This window comes from Paramormyrops kingsleyae, chromosome 14 (genome assembly GCF_048594095.1).
Source record: "Paramormyrops kingsleyae isolate MSU_618 chromosome 14, PKINGS_0.4, whole genome shotgun sequence".
NCBI lineage: Eukaryota > Metazoa > Chordata > Actinopteri > Osteoglossiformes > Mormyridae > Paramormyrops > Paramormyrops kingsleyae.
The window spans coordinates 26,443,180-26,453,257 of record NC_132810.1 but is presented as its reverse complement, the minus strand read 5'-3'; the positions used below and the strand labels follow the sequence as shown (position 1 = coordinate 26,453,257).

General features: G+C 40.3%; 1 protein-coding gene across 1 annotated transcript in view; it reads right to left on the bottom strand.

Annotated features, from left to right (window-relative positions):
• The window catches only part of sav1 (salvador family WW domain containing protein 1), a 28,374-nt gene extending 22,664 nt beyond the window's left edge, over positions 1 to 5,710 (bottom strand). The window contains exons 1-2 of the mRNA XM_072698897.1: positions 5,291 to 5,710; positions 2,129 to 2,602 (exon numbers count right to left, since the gene is read on the bottom strand). Coding sequence (XP_072554998.1) covers positions 2,129 to 2,602; positions 5,291 to 5,384 — 568 coding nt within the window. The 5' untranslated portion in view covers positions 5,385 to 5,710. The remainder of the gene's footprint in view (positions 1 to 2,128; positions 2,603 to 5,290) is intronic.
• Positions 5,711 to 10,078: the final 4,368 nt, after the last annotated feature.

Genomic DNA, 10,078 nt, shown 5'->3' with positions numbered 1-10,078 from the left:
GGCGTTACCGTCTCTGAAGAAAACGTTTAAATTTCAGCCAACCGATAGCACAACATCTGAACACTGTTGTGCGCCTTTGTTGTGTGACTTTATTTAATATGCGGTTAGGCACTTTGTTAAAGAAAATTAAGTTATCTGTGACAAAGCACTCCAGTGAGTGTCATGCCTCGATCGTCCGCTCTTTCCGTGTGCCACGCCCCCTCGTTAACCCTGTGTGGATTCCCTGTGTTTACCAGCTGTTCCTGATTGTTGTCAAATTTGTCATTACTCCATTGTATTTAGTCCGCGTTTCCGTTTCTTTCTCCAGTCCGGTCATTATATTGCAATTCTGCTTTACCGCTCGTCTGTGTTCCTTTTGCTCATTAAACCCCGCATTCACCCGATCCTAGGTCTCCTCGCCTCTGCTTCCCCGGTCAGCGTTGTAACAGTGAGCCTGCTTCCATGCTGCAATGTGAACATTTGCCATGTTCCTAAAAATTCTGTTTATTGCACAGTGTCTGACCACACAGACCTACAGGCTATTGCCAGATGATCATACTAGACATATCAACTGGACATATTTTGAACTATTACAGATTGATGTCTTGTACATACACAGAAACTGGATTTTATCGATTACTCAAGAACATTCAATATAATTAATACCAATTTTTTTCACGTTTATATATATATATATATATATAACGAACCGAATCAGGCTTAATCAAGATAGGTGATCTGTCATTTTAACGATCCCCAATTAAATTAACCCCGTGGACCGGACAAATACAAAACGAATGATTAAACATTATATGCGTCTCTTTTTGTATGTTTTCTAAATAAGACCGCGTGCCCATACCCAACTGTAATAGCGATTAAAGCGATCTATTCTTTTAGCATTTATGTTAAGGCAAGACTTTTATTTTATTACTGTTCTGGGATTAATAATGTTTAATAATTTTAATAATGTGCTTTAAGTCAAGTCAAATTCAGTTTATGCATGATTACATGATATAGGCTAGCTTTTTTAATACTGTATCCTAAGTTGTGGATAATTAAGCTATATATCATATGCTGAAGTACATTTCTGGAGTGTTAAAGATTAAAAGAAAAAATAACAAGAACCGTACAGAACCGAAAACCGTGACCCTAAAACCGTGATACAAACCGAACCGTGGGTTTTGTGAACCGTGCCACCCCTAATGCAGACTATTAAAGGTGTGGTCACACCTGTCAGTAATACTCATTGTGTCGGCCAACAGCTTTGAAAGAAATAGTGTCACTCCAAAGTTTATGAATGTCTCATTCACCTACATGTAGCCAGCCTCCATGTCTATAAGCTGTGGCGCTCAAAGTCATGGCTAGAAATATTCGTGATTTTTTTTTATAATTTCTCTGCACCACTGAAAATAAGTTTTTGAAAAGTGCACGTTTAAAGTTGATTTTAAGAAAGAAAAAACAGAACAATGACATTCAAAACGGCCTCAGATTACTGGTGCTGAGTTTGTGCTGAATAAAAGCATTTGTAGCACTTGTAGCAAATGTTTTTAGATAGGTGAAATATTTAAAAATGTCAAGGCTTGTCAGATTACCTCAAAACGGGCTAAGATGCCTCAGACTGCAGAGGGTTACATTTTATTAATTTTTTTTAAACTTGTTCATGTTAAAGAAGATAAATTTAGAATATCTGTTTGAGAAATACACTCAGTAAACCAAAATAAAAAACCCTCAAACTGTGAAGCAAACCTAAGATTTTTGAACCTTTGCATCTCCCTGAACAAGTTAACGGCAGTGGAATGGGGACCTTAATATTAACTTTCATTGACTTGCATTGAATTAGTCATGGATAAGATTTAATAAATGGATGCGATGGGGGGTGGCACCACCACCATGCCTTATCTGCAAGTAAGCATGTTCTGTCTTTGTACCAACTCATCACCCAGACTTAACTTTATTTTGCCAATGCTTTTATCCAAAGTGACATACAAGTGAGGGACATTAGACATTAACAGTAGAAACCAGCAACCACACAGCCAGCTGCTACATGTCAATCTTTAGGTTTATATATATATATATATATATATAAAAAATATATATAAAATATATATATATATAGCTATTTACCAGAAATGGAAGTAGACAAACTTACCCACAGGATGTCTGTTCTGGGCATGAGAAGTCGTCGCCACTCTTTGGAATGTCTGCTCACCATGTTCATGGCATCTATAATCCTCATGAAAGCGATCTGGCATCTGCCTCCTGCGTCGTTGCTGCTGCTCATTAAAGAAAGGGTCCTGGCGGTAGCAATAATGACCAGCAGAGCAAACATCTCCATTTTCCGCCAAAGCATTCATCTCACTGAGGAAAGACTGGGATGAGCCCCCAAACTCACATGGCACATCCCCAACACTGTGAGGGATATATGGTGGCGCAGATATTCGATTGCTCTCACGATGTGCAACATGAGTTGGTCGCTGTACAGGGCTGCGCAAAAAACTCTCATTCTGAGTGATCACAGTTTCAGCTGGACCAACTGGGTATGCCGGAGGCGTAGGCTCTGTTAAAGGAACTTCCGTACGTCTGGGAATTGTGGGGCCATGGCGAATAAATGAGGGCATCAAATCTACACCAACAACCAAAACAAAATATAAATAAAACAAGCAAGAGGAAACTCAGTCTCTACTTAAGTCTACATTTTCCAGAAGTGAGAGATGTGCCGTTCTTCCAATAGGTACCAACTCGCCAGCAAAGTTGCCTGTAATGGTAGCACATAAATAAAACTACATAGGTTTTTCTGTAGCTATGAGGTGTGTCCTCGTCTGCAGAAATGGAAATTGGTATTAAACAACATTTTAATTTTCACCCACAAGGTTAAATAAAATTAGAGATTCTTCTAAAACATGTCTTGGGAATAAAATCAAAACAAGTCTTGGCTTAGTTGGCCTAATAAAATTGTGGAGCACCGTATCTTACTTCAAATTCAACCTTCCTGATAAGGTTTAGGATTACATCGTATGCCATGACTGCAGGGAATACATATGGTACCGTGACCAGTCCACTGCTGCCGCCACCACTCGTGCCACAGACGCTTTGCTTGTTAAGAGGATAATTCAAAAACCATTTGACAGATCTTCTGAAAGCTTTGCAGAGGTATTGTATGAGTGCTGAACTGGAAATGATTAAATTTTAAGTCGTCAGTGATTTTCAAAGTGGGGCGAGATGATTTTCTGAATATTCTATAATTAATTGGTTTTTTTTTTCCCATCATCGGCCTACTTTTTTCACCAGTTAGATATAGGGATTGATTTGGAGACTAGATTTGAAAGGGCCACAGTAGGCAATTTTACCCAGTACATCAGGCTAAAACAAAGATGCCCAGGAATCTTTTGACCTGAGTCAGGAACTTTGTTTTCTGTCTCATCCTATTTTTACAGCACAGCGTCCAAGTTATGGCCCTGGGGCAATAGGATCTACAGAGCCCATGGCCTTACCAACACCTCTTCCAGCAGCAACCCAGCTTACCAAGTTGGTCTCCTATCCAAGCACTGGCCAGGCCCAGGCCTGTTTAGCTACAGATTAATTAGATAGTCTGAACTGAAGATGGTATGGCTGCTGAGAATTTCATGAGAATATTAAACTAAAGCTCAATTTAGTATAGCATCAACAGTGCTCCTGTACCTCTACAGATACAGTATTGAGCTAAGAACACAGAGCTTGCAGATTCAAATCCAAGGGAGCACACAAATTGTAACCCTTTCCTAAAGAGATAAAAGAATTTGCCAAATTTGTAGATATGTGATATTGTGCAGCCCTAGTAAATATACATTAAAAGGTCTTCTGAAACTAGCCAAGGAATCACCATTTTGCTAATATATCACTGTGTTATACTTAAATTAAAATTGCAACACAGCCTCAATGTTTTACTTTAATTTGGAAGTTAACTTCTTACACTAGCTGCCTTAACCACTTAATAAAATCCTTAAAGTCTTGCAAAAGGTTTGAATTTGCTGGGTTGACAGTTTAGTCCTCCATGTTCTAGTTAGCATTGACTACCCAATACACCCGTTATAATAAGCACAGGAGAAAAATATGACATTTGCTTACTAATTAGTGCAATGGGGTAAGGGGGATATCACTGGTTTCTACACTCTTTTTGAATATTCAAAGTTTATAAAGATCCTACAACCAAGTTAAAATGTAAAATCAGAAAACAATATCCATAACTTGTTAATACTACTGCTAAGAACACAGATAACGTATCGGCACATCAACATACTAGTCTTGAACGGTATCCATTAACAAATCAAATTACCATACAACTTCCAGTAATTTGAGAAAACATTTAAAACATATAATTAGTTCAGTGCATAAACTGGAATATCATACAGATATATTTCTCAGATGAGACTTAGAGACTGAATATAGTTCATATATTTTTTTTGTAAATTAACTTGTGGACAAGCGGCTGACTTTAAATTACTAAGGATAATAAGAAGGCGTAGGTCTAATGCGTCAAAACCTAAAGCAAATGATCGAGGAGGCATGCCATTGCCCAAAATTGTTTATAAGATTAGAAGAGAAAAAACTAACATTTAACGCCAGTCAGCCAGCACCACACACACAACAAAATCCCTTTTAGGTCGTCCATGATGAAAGAGACTTGTACACAAGCTTTTAAGACATCGCGTGAAATTTTCAAGGTGGCCAACTCAATTTACAACACTTTGCAAGAAACCACTTCTTCACTGATTAGATTTCTACATAGTAATTTGGACTTTGAGAAACCGAATTCTTGTAACCCACATACACACATTTCTATCTTAAAATTGTATTATACACTCTATATACGATTTGTAGATCTATTGTAACGGCTAGTAATGCTTTCGTACTTGAATCTAAGCTGTATTTAAAATTTGTCAAATCAAATCAGAACACAAAACCATTACGTTGCAGTTCAATTTTAAATGAATGTAACGGAAGTAGCCTACTAGTTTCTTTAGACTTTTACAATGTTGCTGAATTACTCCAGATCCCCAGGCATCAATGTCCGAAATAAGTGTGTTTTTAATCCTATAGCCCATTTTGTCAAAACTATACGACTCGATGACGAAACTAAATTTCTCCCAAGTTCGAGGAGGCTGGGTCGCCTTCGTAAAAGAACAAAAAGACACTGGCGAACGACTAAACGAACGGGATTTCTGTACATGTTGAAGATGTGGCTTGTTTGCTACTTATACGTATAACAACTGCAGATGAAAACTGCAAGTCGAAATTAAGCAAAATGAAGAAACAGCCCAGTAATCTAACTTACTTCTCAAGAGCGGAGATGTCTCCTTTTTAACATATTTTCCATGTATCTCAGCTGGTTTCGACACCTCACTTTTACTTTTCTTTCTTGAAAGCATAACTCAACGACCGAAGATCTCAATGCAACAAGGTAAACAGAAATGATCGAAAAGTGTTTGAGCATTTGACTGCAGCTTAAAAACGGGACACATTTTAGCCAGTCTTCCTACCGACTCGTTTTAAACGCAAGCCTGCGCCCACTTTATCAGAGCAAAATCAGCTCGATAAATGAATACCCAGCTGCTTACTGGTATTCGGGCTGACTAAATAACTTTCTGCTCTTTAACCCCCAGCCTAAGTCTATTTTCCGTTTGTTACTCCCTACCCTTTCTAAACTTCCAGACTTCCTTATCTTCTTTTCCAACCCGTGATGCATTGTGGGAAAGTGACGCACAAATCCTTCCGTAAGGTCGGTGGAGTCTCCTAGGACCAAAAAAAAAAATGGAATGCCAAAACAACAAAAATCTGTTATAGTTCTGCGTTCGATGTTGTATAAATATTATTTTGCGATTAAAGCAAAACGTTAAAGCGATATCCATCAAAGTAAAACCACTGCACATACTAAATTGCCGTAACAAGCATTTTAAATGACACTGAACAAAAATTTAAATGCAGAACTTTTGTTTTTTCTCCCATTTTGAAGCAGTTTCACAAAAGGGGAATTTTATAGACGCTCAAAGAGCATGTCTTCCAAATTTTGCTAAGCAAAACAGTTACTTAAATTGTGTTATTAATTAATTGATAATCCATTTACTGTACAAATGTAGAATATTAAAGTTTTATGTCACATGCAGTTCTACTTGTACAACATGCAGTGAAATGCTTGTTCTGGCTGGGCTACATATTCTTCCTTAGATTTTATATTCCCTAATATATACAAATATAATATATTGCCTAATATATAATGTAAAAATATACAGAATGTAATAAAATATACTATATATACAATCCTGTACAAAAAAGACCAGGGGGAAAATGACAAGTATTCACATTTCACACTGGTGGTTCGTAACCAGGTTGTAATTAGAGCTTCAAAATCCAAAAAGAAGAAACATGAGCAAGAGACAAAAAATAGAGAGCAGGCAATTTATTGAAAACTGCATTTAAACTCAAACAGCTGATCAAACGTTTAAGACCATAGCCTTTAAAAAGCAGACTCTGTGCAAAAATACATTTACTTTTTGAAAGGTTTATATGCTGTGGTGGACTGGCGGCCTGCCCAGGCTGTACCCCGCCTCTCACCCAAAGATGCTGGGATTGGCTCCAGCTTCCCTGTGACCCAGGTGGATTAAGCAATATAGATAATGGATGGATGGATGGGCTGGCCCCCTGTCCAGGGTTGTTCCCTGCCTCGTGCCCCTTGCTTCCGGGATAGGCTCCAGACCCTCCGCGACCCAGTAGGATAAGCGGGTTGGACAATGGATGGATGGATGGATGGATGGGCTTGTATGTGGGATGGCATAGTGGTAAGCACTGTTGCTCACACACCGGGGACCTGGGTGAGGTCTCCCTGGGTGTGTGGAGTTTACATGTTCTTCCCATCTCATCGTGGGGTTTCCTCTGGGTACTCCAGTTAACCCCCCCCTCCCCCAAATCTAAAAACATGGTGAGGCTGATTGGAGTTATCAAATTGTCCACAGGTGTGCTTGTGAGTGACTGGTGTGGGAGTGTGCCCTGTGATGGGTTGGTGAAAAAAGATTAGTTGGTACAATGGGAGGAGCCTAAAGCTTGAATCAGTCGGCCCATTCTCCTCTGACCTCTAGCATGAACAAGGCATTTTCGCCCACAGGACTGCCGCATACTGGATGTTTTTCCCTTTGCACACCATTCTTTGTAAACCCTAGAAATGGTTGTGCGTGAAAATCCCAGTAACTGAGCAGATTGTGAAATATTCAGACCGGCCCGTCTGGCACTAACAACCATGCCACGCTCAAAATTGCTTAAATCACCTGTCTTTCCCATTCTGACATTCAGTTTGGAGTTCAGGAGATTGTCTTGACCAGGACCACACCCCTAAATGCATTGAAGCAACTGCCATGTGATTGGTTGATTAGATAATTGCATTAATGAGAAATTGAACAGGTGTTCCTAATAATCCTTTAGGTGAGTGTATATAGAAAAGGTGACTTTGTCCTGGCCCAGACTGATTTAATGCTTTAAAAATCAGATGGAAACAAAGCATGTCATACTATAATGCACAAAGGTGTGAATGAGAAGCCAGGATTCCATGCACATTTTAATACCATAAACCTCTCTGTGCCAGGCAAATATCAGCTTCTCAGTATAGATAAGGTACCCAACTATATAGAAAAGGTGACTTTGTCCTGGCCCAGACTGATTTAATGCTTTAAAAATCAGATGGAAACAAAGCATGTCATACTATAATGCACAAAGGTGTGAATGAGAAGCCAGGATTCCATGCACATTTTAATACCATAAACCTCTCTGTGCCAGGCAAATATCAGCTTCTCAGTATAGATAAGGTACCCAACTATATAGAAAAGGTGACTTTGTCCTGGCCCAGACTGATTTAATGCTTTAAAAATCAGATGGAAACAAAGCATGTCATACTATAATGCACAAAGGTGTGAATGAGAAGCCAGGATTCCATGCACATTTTAATACCATAAACCTCTCTGTGCCAGGCAAATATCAGCTTCTCAGTATAGATAAGGTACCCAACCACAGTAGCCTGCTGTGAGGGGGTTTTTGTGGTTTTTCGACCTCCCAAGAGCAACTTCGATTTCGCTTTGTTTTTGGTTCATACTTGGTTCAGGCAGAAGTTCTTCTGGTAAGTAGTAGTAAATTTATCAGGTTTAAAATTTTAAATAAAAATAATAATTAAGTTCTGTTTTAACACATGTAATAACTTATTTTAGTGTACTCGGCACTTTACTGCATTTATCGTTACGCAAATTAATCTTTATGGTTAAATACACTATATAAATTTACTTGGCTGGGATTACGGGGCCATAGTGAGTTAGTTAATTATGGGGCCGGCGCAGTGTTGCGTTTGCAAGATGTTTGCCCTTCTGGACGTTAGTGTCCAGTCGGACTTCATCTGCGAGCGGTGTAAGCTAGTGGACTCACTCATGCTCAAGGTTCGCGACCTTGAGGAGCAACTGGCTCTCATCCAATGCAACAGTGAGTTAGAGGAGCTAGTTAATACGCCGTCTAGGGAGATGGTGTGTACGCCACTAGCGGGGAGGAGGGAGAATGAAGAGCAGAGAGGTCGAGAGAGCTGGGTGACCGTAGGTCGTAGACGCAGGAAAAGGCGTACACACGTTACAGAGGCAACAACACCTGAGGTGTCTGTGTCTAACAGGTTTCAGGTGCTTCCAGCTTTAGAGCCGGAAGGGACTGGGGAGGCAGGTGGGCCCTTGGGCACTGAGGAGCTCCCTCACCCCAGGAAGAGGGAGGTTGTGGTAGTGGGGGATTCAATTATTAGGGGAGTAGACAGTTATGTGTGCACGCGTGATAGAGGGTCCCGTACAGTGTCTTGCCTGCCTGGTGCCCAGGTAGGAGACCTTCCAGATCGTGTGGACAAGCTTTTGGCCCCAGCTGGGGTGGATCCAGTTGTTGTGGTGCATGTTGGCACCAATGACATAGGCAAGGGCAGGAGGGCTGTTCTGCAGGATAAATTTATAGAAGTTGCCAATAAGCTTAGAAGCAGAACGTCCATGGTGGTATCCTCTGAAATACTCCCCGTGCCATGCGCAAGTCAGGCTAAGTTAGCTGAGATAAGGAGATTAAATGCGTGGCTAAAAGGATGGTGTAGGAAAGAGGGGTTTAGGTTTATGGGGCACTGCAGGACCTTCTGGAGCAGGTGGAACTTGTTCAAGCCGGATGGGTTGCATCTGAACCGGAGGGGAACCAGTGTACTGGGAAGGCGTATGTGTAGAGTAGTTGAGGAATGTTTAAACTAGGGACTGGGGGGCAGGGAGGTTACTAAATGGTGTGTTAGTTTTTCTCTCGGAACTCGGAAATTCCGAGTTGAGTGACATCACGTCCGACAATCTCCTGTTCGAGCTACCCACATCTCGGAACAAACATGGCTGCCTCCATGAACACGTTGCTGTGTTGTTGCTTTATATTTTAGCAGATTTGGAGTTTGCCAAATGGAGAAGTTGAGATTTTTCCGAGAGACAAACAAGAAACACGAACTAGTCAAACCACATTAAAAGCTTTATAAAATATTTCTGTACATTCATAGCGATATTCTTTTTTCGAACGGTAAACAAACTACAAACAAACCAAGTCGCCATGTTGAAATTACGTCACAGGGGCAACTCGGACAACAAAATCTTGTCCGACTTCAACGTCATAAAAGGGCCGTGTTTCCGACGGGAAGTGACGTTTTTCGTGACGTTTGGTGATGTTTTCATCCGAGTTTCGACTTGGAGAGAAATAATCGAACGCACCATAAGTATGTACGTGGGGGGAAACGGAAAGCCCCAAAAAATCATATTATAAGTGGGCACCGTAATAGGCCTACCCTTTGTTGTCTGTATTTAAATGCCAGGAGTATTAAAATTCATGATTTAGAGGCTTTTATCTCATCGGACTCTTATGATATTAATGATGTGGTAGTTATGGGTGATTTTAATCTACCGGGGATGCAGTGGGACATTGTCGCTGGCTCTTCTGAAAATGAACTGGAGATGGTGGAATTAGTACAGGATTGTTTTTTTACTCAGTTTGTTAACACCCCTACCAGGGGAGATGCCATTCTTGATCTTGTTTTCTCTAATAA